Source organism: Rosa rugosa, chromosome 3 (genome assembly GCF_958449725.1).
Source record: "Rosa rugosa chromosome 3, drRosRugo1.1, whole genome shotgun sequence".
In the NCBI taxonomy this organism is placed as follows: Eukaryota; Viridiplantae; Streptophyta; class Magnoliopsida; order Rosales; family Rosaceae; genus Rosa; species Rosa rugosa.
Window position 1 is genome coordinate 37,895,454 of NC_084822.1, and position 15,561 is coordinate 37,911,014.

Below are 15,561 nucleotides of genomic sequence, written 5' to 3' on the forward strand. Positions count from 1 at the left end.
TCGTCAATTCAAGATTTCTTGGAGACTGTTCACACTCTTGCAAAGATATTAATTGTGTACTTTAAGTTTTACAACCATCTCTTTTCATCATGTTTATAGAGAAGCTAAGCTGAAGTCAGATCACTTTGCTAAACTAGGCCAATCTTATTCCCAAAATTGTGTTTGGTGTAATAATTTCTCTCCTTAAATTTTATTTTTGTTACTTTTTTTATAAAGCCTTGTATAAGATCCCAATCTTATTTGTAATTTTTCTTTCATATTTTCAAAAAAAAAAAAAAGGGTTAAGCTATCTCTCTTTGTCTCTCTGCAAGATGAGAAGCTCTTACCCGCACAGTCAATTACTCAACCCGTTTCCTCAGATTCTCAAGACAATGTTCAATCTTCTGAACTCTATCACGAAGTGCACACTAAACATAAAGTCATAAACCAGTGAAGTAAAATAAGAAACATGTCTATATGTCCATAGGACGATAAACGTTGGTAGATGTAATATAGTGACGGTCACGAACTGAATCCTCTATCGAGTATTCTCCTAGTTGATCAAATTGAAAAACAGAACCTGCAGTCAATTAGTGTAAAGAATGCAAGTAATAGTGAGAAGATCGAACTGGACTCATGAGCTCCTCAAACCCCCCTCCGGATCCCCTACCTAAAAAAAAAAAAAAAAACTTGGACTCATGGCGGTGAGCCAAATTATTGGCCCCAAAAATCCCCGTATGTAAGGAGACATTGGAAAATTATATACTGAATCAGAGTTGGTTTTGAGATTTCGAAGGCCTAATATGAAAATTTGAATGAGGCATTACTAATTGAAAGAACTAAAAAGTTTTATTGGTTAAAAACAATAAAACTGAGAAGAAAGTAAGAAAAACAATAGTGGAAAAGTAGGAAAAAAAAAGATCAAGAAGAAAAGCATGGTGGAAAAAAAAATGGCAAATTAAAAATAAACGATACAAGTCTAGTGAAACATTGCAATTGTTTCACCAATTGAATTAGATTAACACTCTGGTATGTATTTCATAACATTTCATATATAGGTGTTACAACATTGAAGGCCTTCAAAGGCCGAAGTCCCTGTGCATCCGCATCACTAGCCCCACTCCAGGGTCTCTCCCCTGGCTGAAAGAATCTACTAGAGATGGATACCATGGACCAAGGCACGAATGCATCGAGCAGTAGATATAGATGCATATAAAAACGTCGATCAATAACTTAGAATCACCTTCCACTTTATTGAAGAAGTGAAGAACATCAACTTAATTGGCCTAGATTTATACTCCGTGCAAAGAGAAGAATCCCAAATAATACTGCTAATAACAAACTTTGAAGCCGCTCTAAATCATTGTATCTGTAATGATTAATTCTCTATATATATATATATATATATATTACGAATATGATTACAAGTTTAGATTATCATTCTCCTTGATTTACACGAATGAAGTTTCATACTTTCTACCAAACGAAAAAAAAAGAACGGAACGCCTTGAACATTATAATACTGTAAAAAAAGATGTGTTACCGGTAAGATAAACCGGTGAAGGTAAAGTAAAATTCCACTCTAGCGCCAAAAGTGTGCAAACCTTTCTTCCTCTCTGTCTCTATTCTCTATCCTCTATCAGTGAGTGTGGTGCCGGCAGCAATTTGAAATTCGAAAAAGGAAAAACCGACGAGATCTGAAGAAGAGGAGATTCCGATCGGGAATGAGCGGAGCCACACTGTGCGCGCTGTTGGGCGATTTGGGGTACGAAGGCGCCGATGCATTGGACCCCGACAGTTTCGAATGGCCTTTTCAATACGACGACGCTCGACCTATTCTCGATTGGGTCTGCTCCAGCCTCCGCCCCTCTAACGTTCTATCCCTCACCGAGCTCTCTCGGTAACCGCTCTCTCCCTCTCTGAGCGTCTATTCTAATCATCTGCTTGAATTTCAAGAATTTGTGATTGAATTTTGTGCAGGTACGAGCAGTTTTTGCAGGAGGGAAAGCTGTTAGAGGTAAAATTGGCACTTTTCTTTCGTCTGGTTTGAGCTTTAAAGTGTGCACATTGCTTGATGTTTGTTGAATTTGCAGGGGGAAGATTTGGACTTTGCTTATGATAGCATTTCTGCCTTTTCTTCCAGCCGAGACAACCAGGAGGCGGTTTTCGCAGCTGAAGAGGGACTCAAAGATATTCGGTAATTTCTCGATTCTTGATTCTGCTCCTTAGCAGTATTCTGTTGACTTATGTATTTATTATGAGGATGTAGAAGATATTTTTGATGCGGTGGGGTTTAGGTTTATGCAAATGTGGTTGTCTGTACTTGATGGAATCAGCTTGAGCAAGGATTTCATTACATTTCTTGTTTCTAGTGTAACATATGAATGACCATTACAACTAAGATAGAACGTAACGGGGGTTCAGTTACTTGTTTGCATGAAATTAACCTCGGAATGTATCATACGTTGTAAGTTTGCATCACCTAGAGTTTTTTTTGGTTTGGTTCTTTCTTCATTACATCTCGAGAACCTGGTTTTAGGTCTGCAAAGATGATATATTCTCTCAGATGTACCAGTGATTAGTTCCTTAGTATTCGTCTTGAGATTCAGAACCACCTGCTGCCATCTTCTTGGTTTCCATTTGAAGCTGTAAATTTTTCGTCTACTGATGCATTTGTGTTATCCTGCTCCCAGTACTTATGGACTTGTTTTATTCCTTAGGGATGCAACTCTGGCATATAGATCTGAAGCTTTACAGTTGCAGAAGCAGCTTAGACATCTGGATTCTCAATTTGACATGCTTACTGGTCAAGCTTCTGCTTTGATCCAAGGTAGACGGGCTCGAGTTGCTACAACATCTACTATTAACGGACACCTTACTACCATAGATGACACCCTTTCCGCAAAAAATTTGCAGGTATATTTAGAGAAGGCTCCTTAACTAGAATAGCTAGATTTGTTCCAATATATTCTGTCACATGCGACCAATCTTGAAATGGATCTGACTAATTTGCACATTGGTGTTGTCGCGCATTGTGGAAAATCTGCTACTGAAAAGTCTGATGGCATGTAATTTCTTCATATGTTAGTAATTTGGTTTCCTTAGGTTTGGTTTTCAATACACAGACATCAATGCATTATTAGTAGGTGGCATAAAGATCAAGACGAATTGATAAAAGTATTAGTTTATAGCATGCACAGTTTTAATTTTTATTTTCTTGAGACACAAATACTTATATCTATTTGTTTTCACTTAAACATTCCTGAAGTTTTATAAATGTGTTGCTGTGATTTAGATGAATGCAGTTCTTGGAAGGATTGCGTCTACAGCACAGGAATTGGCTCATTATCACTCTGGGGATGGTATTAATATCTTCTTCCTTATAGTACTTCTGTTGGCCATCTGAATATACTTGGAAATTCTCTGCCACTGCCTACCTAGTTATTTTATATTGCTTCATAGTTTAGTACGAAAATGATTGTGGAATCTCTGCACAACTGGAGAAGTAATTAAGACCATTATCTTTCTAGTTAGTGTTTCATTCCTTCTCTGTTTTGTTCTTTTGCTGATTTTTTAGCACTACTGAAATTGCAGGGGATGGAATCTATTTAGCATATTCAGACTTTCATCCGTACTTGCTTGGAGATTCATCCTGTATAAAGGAGCTCAATCAGTGGTTTGCTAAGCAGTTGGACACGGTATGCGGATAATTTCTTCCCCTTGAAGGAATTTCTAATCTAATGTTTGTTGATATATGAGTGTGCCTTTTTAAAGCCCTTTAAAGTCCTGCCACTCTGCTAGTCTAATTTCGGATTGTGCATAGTGTTGCTTTCAGTTAGGAGTCTTAGGACATAACCTTAGGAAGCCTTCTGCAACCTTCCTTTTTGAGTTTTCAACAAATTGTATGCTGGATTTTATTTCTAGAATCGTGTCTAATGAAAAGTAGATTTTAATTCTCTGCGAGTTTCAATGTTTTGTTGGGTAAATTTATGAGCTCATTCGGTTGTGGGTAATTTAAAAATCTTTACTTAATAGAAGAAAAATGATAAAATACAGATTTCAAGTATATGTTTTCACATTGCTCCCCTAATGAAACTTTATCCTGCCTTTTTTTAAATGTAACTTTATCCTGTAAGTTTTGATAGTCGTAGGGGAGTGATATGGTCTTTTGTTAGCACTATATTCTTCTGATTAAACTATGTTCCTTCTCATCTCCTATAGATTTCTTGACTTCCTATTTCTTCGGCTATACTTTCTTTGCCTCTCCACTTCTCCAGTGATTCTCTGGACTTCATCCACTCCTCATGTATCATGTAATCTATTATTTCTTTAGTTATTAAAAAGGAAAAAAGGTCTTATTAAAGGATATGAACAGGGCCCCTTTCGTTTAGTTGCTGAAGATGGAAAGTCCAAGTGTTCGTGGGTGAGTCTTGAAGACATCTCAAATATCATTGTGAGAGGTAATCATTTCTGGCTACAGCTTGTGTTCTCACTTTTCATTCTTGTGGTTTTTTGCCTTCTTTTCTCATTAAACTTTTCAATATTCAATTTCCAGTTTTTTGCTTTTCCAATTTCTTAGTGTTGCATATCAAGTTTGGTTGTTGGGATAGTATAGGGATTCTGTTTGATGTCTCAGACGGTACCATAAGCTATTTTCCATTTGAAAATGTTCTATTAAAAGTCATGAATTTAATGAACCAATGAAAGGAGTGATATATACACATTGCTTTGGAGTTGATAGTGTAATGCAATCATTTTGTATGCCATAAAAGTATTTTGTATTCCATTTGAAAATGTTCTATTAAAAGTCATGAATTTAATGAACCAATGAAAGAAGTGATATATACACATTGCTTTGGAGTGATATATACACATTGCTTTTCCAATTTCTTAGTGTTGCATATCAAGTTTGGTTGTTGGGATAGTATAGGGATTCTGTTTGATGTCTCAGACGGTACCATAAGCTATTTTCCATTTGAAAATGTTCTATTAAAAGTCATGAATTTAATGAACCAATGAAAGGAGTGATATATACACATTGCTTTGGAGTTGATAGTGTAATGCAATCATTTTGTATGCCATAAAAGTATTTTCCCTCCTATCGACTGCCAGACTTTCAAAAGGAAAATAAAGGCAATATTCTTCAGTTTTAACTTCTTCTTTTTCCTCCCTCTTTTTGTGTTTAATACATGCTTGTATCACTATGTCTTTGATGTAACAATGTTGATGGTTATGAATAAATGAAATTTTCTGGTTAGATTCTCTTCGTATTAAGATGTTTTATGTTTCTTTACTTACAAAGAGTAGCAGATATTGACTCTCTTTTCCTGGTCTTTTGGTTGCAGCAGATTTAGAAAAATCCCAGCATCAACGTGTCTCAGAATTGCAACGACTGCGTTCTATGTATGTAATGCCTTTTCTTTTCACAAAGTTTTATGCTTATGCTAATTGGTAGAGATAAGCTTACTTATTCTGGGGACAGGTTTCTGATGTACATCCCCTATGAGTGGCAGACTCAGGATTATTTAAGTAGGGGCATAACTACTGGGCAATAGTTGGGTTTGCCATTGAACAAACTAGAACTGTGGTTATATTCTACTTACTTCAATGCCTTGAGAAGTTACAAAGAATTCACAAGAAATTGATAGTTAATTTTGAACTATGGTGGCAGTTAGAGGATTATCCTAATAGCTGAATACTTTATTATTATTTTATTTGTTTTTATTTTTCTGACGCTTGAGAGGTACAACTTAGAGATTTCGATTGTATTTTAGCTTTGTTTTGCATCTATCGCTGTGTCTCTGTTCATGCACATGTGTATCACGTACATTTTCTTTTTCTTTTCTTGTGTAGTTCATGCTGGAATTGTTTATAATTTTACAATTCCTGAGGATGTTGCGCAACTGTCTAATTTGTGCAGTTTTGGGACAAGTGAAAGACAATGGGTGGAAGCTCAAGTTGAGAATGCTAAGCAACAAGCTATTCTAATGTCACTTAAATCTCAAGTTTCATCAGATGAAGCGCACATTCATCTTGATCTTCATTCCCTTAGGTATAACCATATTATGCATTTGAAATTTTCACGCGATTACTGTTTGTGAATTGGTTTCTTTTAATGTTATCTATCAACTACTTTATAAAGTATATGTTTGACACCAGATTTGATATACATGAACAGGAGGAAACATTCGGAACTTGTCGGAGAACTATCAAATTCTTATAACAAGGAAGAGAAATTGTTATCTGAGGTCTGTATGTGTCCTGGTCCAAGTTTCCTGCACTGTACTGGCTATATACAAATCTTCTGACAAAATATTGATACCAATAGTAGTCATAGTTTTGACCAAAGATTTTTGGAGGATTACGTATGTGTTGAGAAAAGGATCACAGAAATGCAACCTACTAGTCATGTTGTGTTTAGTTAATCTTCAAATATTTCTCTGGTGGCTTATGGATTCTTCAGTTAAAGCAATAGATTTTCCTTGCATTGTTCTGTCCTGTCTCACTTTCTGGGCCTTTTCTCTGTACGTCTTTTTGGTTGGGAATGGGTGCATACTCTGATACTCCTACAAGTTTCTTCTGTTATTTGTGGTTCTTTTTACTCATAAAAGAAAATGAGTTTTTATTTCATTCATTTAGTTTGACTTTATTTTTTAATATTAACTGTGTCCCTTTATTTATTTAATCTCTCTTAAGACTATTCCGGATCTTTGTTGGGAGCTGGCTCAACTCCAAGACACATACATATTGCAAGGTATTGGTAGCTATACCATTGCAGAAATCTAAGATGAATGAAAATCCAATTACTCTCCTTTTATGCGTCAGAAAGTTCTTTTTATCTGGTTAACTAACCTTGCTTCATGAATTTGTAGGTGATTATGACTTAAAGGTCATGCGACAAGAGTACTATATCAACCGGCAGAAAGCGGTATGGTGACCTACAAAATTCCCATTATTTCTGTCTTATGTGATCTTCTAGATGCTTTTCTGTTCTAAACCCTGCAAATAATTTCTTGCAGTATATGCAAAGCATGAGAATGAATTTCAACTAAAAGTTATTCTTTTTGTAGCATCAATGGAAGGAGAAGTGTCAGTTAATACCACTAAGCATTCTGATCTTCTAACATTTGTTTTCTAAATTCTTTTTGGCAGTTTATAAATCATCTTGTCAATCAACTTGCGAGGCACCAACTGTTAAAGTTAGCTTGCCAGTTGGAAAAGAAACACATGCTTGGAGCATATTCGTTGCTGAAAGTTATTGAATCAGAGGTGCAAGCCTACCTGTCAGCAACTGAAGGCCGTGTGGTATAATATATATCCATCTCCCTCCCTCGCTCCCGTTGCTACAATAATCTTAGTTTCACATGCTTCTTTTAGACATCTCCCACCTCTATTAAATGCTGTCTCTTGTCTCTTAGATCTCAGTTATTTCTTTACTAAGTCTTCTATATTCCTTTTTAATCAATAGTGGAAGGGAAAAAAATAGTTGACTTTTTATAGGGTTATGCGGCTTACTGTTTGATGAAATATTGTATGTACCTAAAACTTCCATGATAGCACGTTAATGTAATGCTGTGGTTATGAATTTTCTCAGAACTTGGAAGGGATTATGCTTCAAATTTTTATAGAAACCTACTTATAGTGAATTATCTCTATCCTTTATCTATTTGTTCTTTTTCTTTTCTATATAGCTGACGTTGCTTTGTTATCTTTCTAGGGTCGTTGCCTAGCCCTAATCCAAGCTGCATCTGATGTACAAGAACAAGGAGGAGTGGATGATCAAGATCACTTTTTGCATGGCGTTAGAGATCTTTTGAGTATCCATTCAAGTAATGACAGTACAATCTTTTTGGATAAGCTTATTTATGCATATAATGAGTGTTAGATTTTCTGTTGATTGATAATACTCAGTTTTTGTTGTTTATCTATACTCTTTCTGTAGATGCTCAAGCTGGGTTGTCAACATATGTATCAGCTCCGGGTATTGTGCAGCAAATATCTAGTCTTCATTCAGATTTGATGACCCTTGAGTCAGATCTTGAGACCTCTCTTCCAGAGGACAGAAGCAGATGTGTCAACGAGCTGTGAGTTACCCCACTTTTTCTTAAATAATATGAATACTAATCAAACAATCATTGACTCAGACTAGAAATATCTTGTTAAAATGAATTGATTATACCTATCATTGTGTGGAGATTGTTTTAATACACTATTGGCTGGGAAAGGTAGCACAGATCATTTAAGATTGGGACAGTGTCACAAAGGGTGTGTGGGGGGGTGGCCTGGGGATTGGTAACCCAGCGAAGAAAAAAAATTTGGCTTTGCTCGGCAAGTGGCTGTGGAGGTTCCCTTTGGAAAGCCATTGTGATAAGAAGAAAACAAGGGACTAAGGAGAATGGGTCAGATGCCAATCTAGTGGAAAGAGCTCTGAAACCCTGGGAGGGGTATTTCTAATGGACTCCTTATGTTCTTGGAGTATTGTCAGGTTATACAGTGGATGAGGGGGGGGTACAGTCAGATTTGGGTAGGACATATAGCTATATATCTATGGACTCCTTACGTCTCTTCTCCATGACACTGAGTCTGATCTCTTCTGTGCAAAAGTATGCTGAATTATTTTTTCTTGGGGAAGCTTCTTATCTCATTTGTTTATGTGTATTAGGTGCACTCTAATTCAGAGTTTGCAGAAATTGCTGTTTGCATCTTCAACAACTGCGCAACCAATACTGACATCTCGGGTATGAACCTCACTATTAAACTCATGTAACATTTCTGTTGAATGCAAAACGTAGTGGAAAGAGAGAATACAAGCATGTGGTAACTCTGCATGAACACCATCAAACTTATTCTAATTGCATCAAAGTCATGTTATAGCAGGCATGCTACTTTCTTTTCTTACTTTTTCTGATCCATGTGAATGGGTCATGACAAGCTATTTATGGTAATTCTTCTGTTTTTCTGTTGTCTTTGGTCCTGTGCCAATTGATGTTTTGTTCCTTCCAGCCATTGATGAAAGAGCTTGATGAAATGGAGAAAATAAATGCAAAACTCTCAGCTGCAGTTGAAGAGGTGACACTAGAGCATCGTAAGAAAAATGAGGTAAAGTTTTTTGTTTGTTTCACCATCTTTCTCCTCATTGGAGTAGGATCTGCCCTGTGAAGCACAACTAGGCGTTGTGAGTAGTTAATTTATTAAGAAATCGAGTATAGTTCTAAACATATGTTGCAGATTTGTTTATTTTGAGGACTTTCAGAACCTTAGTAATGGTATTCCTAATGTATTTTTTCTTGTGTATATGGCATGCAGATAGTTAAACACCACTCCCAAGAAGTTGGGCTTCAACGGGGTGTGTTTGTTGATTTCTTCTGCAATCCTGAGCGTTTGAGGAGTCAAGTTCGGGAGCTAACTGCACGAGTCAGAGCTTTGCAGGTTTCATAATTCGTGCATCTACTGTCTGAGAGAGATATAGTGAGTGAGAGCTGGATATAGAGAGTGAGAGCTGAATCTTTGTATTTATCAAGCAATCTATGGTCTGATGACTCGAACTTATAAGTTCAATGTATATGTGATTGTGTATTTAGTCGAGTCTTAATTTTCTTTACCATCTTGTAGAATAAACAAAATATTTTTTTTAAAGGTAAATTTCGTCCTCTGTGGTCACTAAAAATGTCCCAATACTTTTTTTAGTTTTGTACCTCTGCCGTAGTTAAGTTTTGTTATAAAAAGGTGTTCAACTATTGTTTTTTTTTGTTTTTTGGTTCCTAGTTTTGCATACGCTACACTTGTGCTTCTTGGGCATTACATGGGTGGAGCATTTGCTTTAGAGAACTTATTTTGCTCCACCATGGTTGGTGTGAATTGCATAATCCCGTGAACCATCGAGTCTTTGAACGCAAGTTGCGCCCGAAGCCATTAGGCCGAGGGCACGTCTGCCTGGGCGTCACACGTCGTTGGCCCCCCCCCCCCCCAACCCCCTCGGGAGTTGGATGGGACGGATGATGGCCTCCCGTGTGCTCAGTCATGCGGTTGGCATAAATACCAAGTCCTCGGCGACCAACACCACGACAATCGGTGGTTGTCAAACCTCGGTTTCCTGTCGTGCGCGCGTGTAATATTAGATATAGTGCTCAGTCATGCTATAATATTAGATAAAAAGAATATCCGTCTTTCTAAAAAAGAAAATAATAATAATAATAATAATTAATATCAGACCTCCTCATGTTCATGTAAACACCTTCTCTCACCAACTTCCATCACCACATGCACTACATATTTACATGTGTGGAGAATTCTAGCATATGAAGGGAGACCTAGAGAAAAATAAAAAAAAAAAAAAAAAAAAAAAAAAAAATAAAAAATAAAAAAAAAAAAATAAAAAAAAAAATAAAAAAATAAAAAAAAAAAAAAAAAAAAAAAAAAAAAAAAAAAAAAAAAAAAAATAAAAAATAAAAAAAAAAAAAAAAAAAAAAAAAAAAAAAAAAAAAAAAAAGGGAGACCTAGAGAGAACTATAGCTTTGTGAAACTTTGAAAATCCATCTTAAATTCTACAAGGATCAGTTTACCTTGGTAATTCTACTCAATACTTTTTTCAAAGATAGAAAACAAGTTCTGCTTTTTAGTGATACCCAATAGATGATTAGCACCGATTCTTCACTTTCTTTCACTGTCGGAAAAGTATCTCTGGCTGTCAAATGGCTGTCTTCTGGAGTTCATATCATGGACGTTAGAAGAAACTTCTCCACGCATAGGTGCAAATGCTGCAGTTCAAACACAGAAAACTAATGAGAACTGCACAATTTAACAATTCTCAATTGAGAATATACTGTCACTGAAAAAAATTGTAAAATTTTTGCAATTGACGAAGGAAAAAGAGTCATTTCAGCAGCACTTTGACTGTAGTGAATTCAGATCCTTTTCGAAATTGAAAGAACAGTCATTACGGCATCAATTTGTCTTAATGAATACAAATTCTAGTTCTACAACACAAAGCTTTGGATCAATCCTCTATCTCGAACCTTTAGCATATGCAGTCATCAAACAACAGTAAATAGCTAACAATCAAAGAAAGCAAGCCACTACCAAGTACCACCCATACTAGAAAAGTCTCAGCAAATGAACATTTTTTGATCAAGGGAATATCAACAGGGAACCAACTCAATTTACGAAATCACAAAAAAATAAAAAATAAAAAAACATAAGTTCATAGCACAAAATTTTGTCAAATCATGTGGAACTGACCTTTTTCTTTCATCCTCCTTTCTCTGTCATACTCAAATTTATCCCTAATTTGGTTAACCTTTTCCCATGTATCACCTTGCCTACTCCCAAATCCATGGTCCTGCAACAAAACCAAGTCAGTTGCATGACAATGATGGCACATAAATAATCATAGCACCAATATAGACAGATAAATCCAAGTAGCACAATGCACCCCTATTTATACCATTAATTCACAGTATCATGTCTTGCAACACAAAAATTACGGCTTCATATTATTAATGAACAGCATACCAAGGAGCCTGAGATAAATCTCCTTGTACAGACTGAGAAATCTGAGACAGACTGCCATAGCATAGATTGTGGCCAAATCTTATTAATGTTAAGCTAAATTTTTCAGTCCTGCTACAAACAGCTTCTCCAAAATCGTGATACTGCACTTTTTTTGTTCTATGCTAATCTCCCTGTAAGAAACATACTTGTATTCATAGAATAACGACCATAGAGGATAAGAAAGTCCACATAAAAAGCAACATTTACCAAAACAGTAACAATCAACAAACCAAGACACAGAAGCATCCCCATCATAAAGAATAGCCTTCAATGAACTATTAGTGAATCTGAAGCAACCTATGCAGATAGAGATGCCCAAGATTCAACCCTTTCCCACAAAATACCTGCCTCCTCAATCCTGCCTCCCTAACCCTCCTTAATTTCCCACCAAAATGCTGCCATAACAGCAGAGATGTTCACAGCATCTTACCCATATTACACAGTAGAATATAACATGATAGTGAATATCCCCGCTCACAATAGCCTCCCAAAAAAACCTTTCCAAACAAAGACAAAGCTATGGGACGGCGAGGCAGCAAATTATTCAAACTTTCTGGATCATTTCTGTACATCTCACAGAAATTAGGTGAAACACACCAAGAACTTCTGAACCACATCCCAAGTAATCAATCTACCACCAGCAATACTCCAGACTAACGCTTGCAGCTTTCCGGGGACCTTAGCCTAAGAGAGGACCAAAAAAAGACAAGAAAGGTCCATACACAAGAAGAATCCTGATGACTCCAGCTTGCATACTCTCCTATCCGACCTTGATAGAAGGAGAAAAATATCTCTAAACACGCCAACAAATCTGTTAATTCCCCCAACTCCTGAACATTAAGATTCCTCCAAAACCCAAAACCCAAGACAAAAGATGAGAAACAGAACTATCACACAATCTTACAGTAGGAGCATTCTGGAAATGAGTCTGCGTAATGGAGGACCCCACCCAACGATCTACACAGAGACTCACTCTCTTCCCATTCTCACCCAGAATGGATAAAGGGAATAGAAAAAATATTAAGGCCTTGAGAGATATCCTTCCAAGGACAACGACTTGAACCTCTTGTCAAAATGCAAGAATCCCAATTCGTTCTCTTGCAAACCCATAATTTCAATTAATGAGAGCATACCAAATCTCTCACATTAAAATTTTCAAAACCCTCCCACTAAACCAACAGATCTTTTTTCCCTTTCTTGATTACACATTCAGTCGTATCAGCCAGTGTCAAATATTTGAATCAGTAAAAGATAGTAACCTGGCTAAGGGGAATGACGACTCTTAGTTAATCAGTCTTGGGTAGCATGGAAGAACTGATTAACTAAGAGTCAACACCCCCCTCTTGATACCCCTTTCCTCCCCTCCATCCTTTCTAATCTCCACCTTTCCCACCACTCCCAAAAAGTGAATTTCTTGGGTTTCCTCCAAGTGGCCTCAAGCCCTCCTTCCTCTATCGGGAGGCAGACCACGTCCCAAGCCACCTTGGCAGCCTTAGACTCTAACCTCACACTCAGAATATCCTTGACATATAGAAGAACATGCCATGTGCATATGTGTATAGAAACATATATGTGGCCTATCGAAATTTCTACTTCACATTTGGCATCACTTGTAACTTGATTATCCCCTTCCATTACATACTAATGAAATGCAGAAGCTCATAAGCAACCAGGTTACTAATCAAATGAACTAAACTTGCTTCCACTAAATTTAACAACAAATTCCAAAACGGAAAAGGAAAAAGGAAAGCAGATTCCCCTCAGTCTAAACTAGGAACTTAGGCCCAGGCTTGAACAAATTGTAAATGAGAGTTTGATCATTGGGGCAACAATATCATACATGATATATGTGACAGTTTAAATTATATACACTGCTATATAAAGTTCACTAGGAATAGTTCCATTTAACCAAGAGGAGCAGCTCTTGAAGATTATAGAAGAAAATGTTAGGTGTGATTATAGAATATAACTTTGTAGGTAGTAAAAAAAAACTTAAGAGAAATGTGGGACAATGCAAAGCTATAAATTTCATCAGGTTATGAATTAAACTATATCAGTGTAACAGATCGAACCTTAAATTGCTCGGAATGGGATTGCCTGCTCCTGAAACAGAAGAAACAGAGTGAAATAAGGGTCTGGATGCCATTATGCAATACAACGGACAGTGACATTTCACATCACCACAGAAGGCAAGTTCTACACAAATTTGTACAAGTACACAAATTGTGAATTTTACTCAAACTTCCTTCTTCTTTTATCGAACTATAAACATAACCTTACATATTAACATCCAAAAGTTATTTCAGAAAACATACCGGTACGGATTGAAATCCTGATCATCATCTTCAGCTGACTCGTAATTCGCATGATCCTGGGCAAGCTTTTTGGAGTAGCCTTCGTCCCAGTACAGCCTTTCCCAATTCTCTCTAAGCTCCTGGTACAGCTCCATATACTTTTTGCACCAAGGCTCATGCTCCTATCAACACATTTACTAAACTCATACCACTACAAACCCCAAACAATCAATGCAAACCTCCAATTTACCAAAACACTATCTTAAACCCTAAACCCACAAATCTCATGAATTACTGTAACCCTAAGTAAATGAAACCGAAACCCTTGGTGAAAAGTTACCTACCGTTTCTTTGAGAACGAGGCGAGTGCGGCGCATGAACTGTTCCCTGAGCTGCTTCCGACGCTTGTTGGGGATGTTATCTCTCGGAATCACGAACCGCTCACGCGGCGGCACGTGGTCGCCGATTTCGTGCATTTCGCCGTCGACTATCCACCACTCCGACTTCTCCTCCGCCTTCCTCATCGCCAGCGCCGGAGACCTCGACCGCCGCCTCGGAGACCGGGCCTCCGTTCGTAATCGCCGGAGTTGGTTGCCGGCGGCCTCCACGCTCCAAGGGAACGCCTTCAGTCTTTTCGCGAGGGAGAGCATTTTGGGAAGCAACTGAGAGAGCACTTGGTAAATTTAGCAGCAAGAGTTTTGGAAGACACACACGTGTCGAAATCCGGGCGCTTACGATTCAGGGAGGAACTCGAAAGTCGAAATCGGACGGTTATAAGATGAACCTTCTTTTTGAAATGGGGAGTAAATCGGTCGGCTTCAAATTTAAATTGAGCAACTTTTTGGTTTGGATGGTTATGCTTTGTACGTTCAATGCTTCTCTTCGTCGTCTGGTTCCTAAAAAGTAAAAACCGCTGCTTAGTTGCTGTTGAAGGGTACGTATGCTGTCTCTGCTATATGCATGATTGGTTCTTTCGGTCTAGTGTTTCTGCTCTTTAATCTTTTTTGTGATATATGACAAGGTATGTATAGTTCATGACATTTTTTGGTTTCTATTATATTCAACGACGCAAGTCTTTCCCTTTGAGTCTTATTACTTATGAATATCTCAAAGTGAATCGGTGTCAAATTTGCATTTCCAGATTTTATGAATGGAAAAAAAAGATGGTTCTAAGAACCAGCCTTACTATGTCCATTTTTTTAAGGATGGTCGGCCTCTTCTGTTTGCTGCTCTTTATGATTCGTGGGAGAACTCTGAAGGTAGTTAATGTACACACATTCTGTTATTAAACCCTCTTCCCAAAACCACAACTGCTGTTAGTTTTTTTTTGCTTTATGTCTGTATATCATTGAATTAAGTTAGCCAGTGAATATCTGGTATGATATTGTTCTCATCTAGGTACTAATTTGTATGTATACTGAACACAAGCCTGCAGGTGAGAAACTTTACACCTTCACTATCATTACAACTTCCTCGTCTTCAGCTTTGGGGTGGCTCCATGGTGAGTCCTGCTTGTTCTTTTTCATTTATGTTTCTCTGTGTTCTATTACAGTATGCATTAGCTATAGCTTATGCATTGCTTGCTCAATTTTTATTTTATGTGTAAGGTTACTGGCAGGTGTTACTACCAGTACATTTTCTAGTTTCAGTTGTTTGACTTGTTATATGTTTAGTACGTCCTTGTTACGAGTGTGAAATGCGATCCTTCCATCCATTCTCACCTTATACTCTTAACATG

The 15,561-nt window shown here is 37.2% G+C and overlaps 2 protein-coding genes across 3 annotated transcripts; one reads left to right on the top strand and one right to left on the bottom strand.

The window, feature by feature from the left end:
- Nucleotides 1-1,529: 1,529 nt before the first annotated feature.
- On the top strand, nucleotides 1,530-9,580 carry LOC133739987 (AUGMIN subunit 3). 2 transcript variants are annotated; one of them, XM_062167815.1, is made up of 18 exons: nucleotides 1,530-1,879; nucleotides 1,960-1,996; nucleotides 2,073-2,176; nucleotides 2,700-2,895; nucleotides 3,275-3,341; nucleotides 3,574-3,677; nucleotides 4,355-4,439; nucleotides 5,325-5,382; nucleotides 5,900-6,031; nucleotides 6,158-6,227; nucleotides 6,676-6,733; nucleotides 6,852-6,907; nucleotides 7,132-7,284; nucleotides 7,697-7,808; nucleotides 7,922-8,063; nucleotides 8,642-8,717; nucleotides 8,983-9,078; nucleotides 9,286-9,580. In XM_062167815.1, the coding sequence occupies exons 1-18, from the start codon at nucleotides 1,704-1,706 to the stop codon at nucleotides 9,415-9,417; spliced, it is 1,854 nt and encodes a 617-aa protein (XP_062023799.1). In that variant the 5' UTR covers nucleotides 1,530-1,703; the 3' UTR covers nucleotides 9,418-9,580. The 2 variants fall into 2 exon arrangements, with proteins under 2 accessions (XP_062023799.1, XP_062023800.1); XM_062167816.1 differs by having other exon boundaries at nucleotides 1,533-1,879; nucleotides 5,328-5,382.
- Nucleotides 9,581-10,161: 581 nt separating this feature from the next.
- Nucleotides 10,162-14,538, bottom strand: LOC133741444 (uncharacterized). The gene is made up of 6 exons (XM_062169334.1): nucleotides 14,168-14,538; nucleotides 13,845-14,005; nucleotides 13,602-13,632; nucleotides 11,218-11,317; nucleotides 10,476-10,736; nucleotides 10,162-10,289 (listed from the first exon to the last, which is right to left on the bottom strand). The coding sequence occupies exons 1-5, from the start codon at nucleotides 14,471-14,473 to the stop codon at nucleotides 10,630-10,632; spliced, it is 705 nt and encodes a 234-aa protein (XP_062025318.1). The 5' UTR covers nucleotides 14,474-14,538; the 3' UTR covers nucleotides 10,162-10,289; nucleotides 10,476-10,629.
- Nucleotides 14,539-15,561: the final 1,023 nt, after the last annotated feature.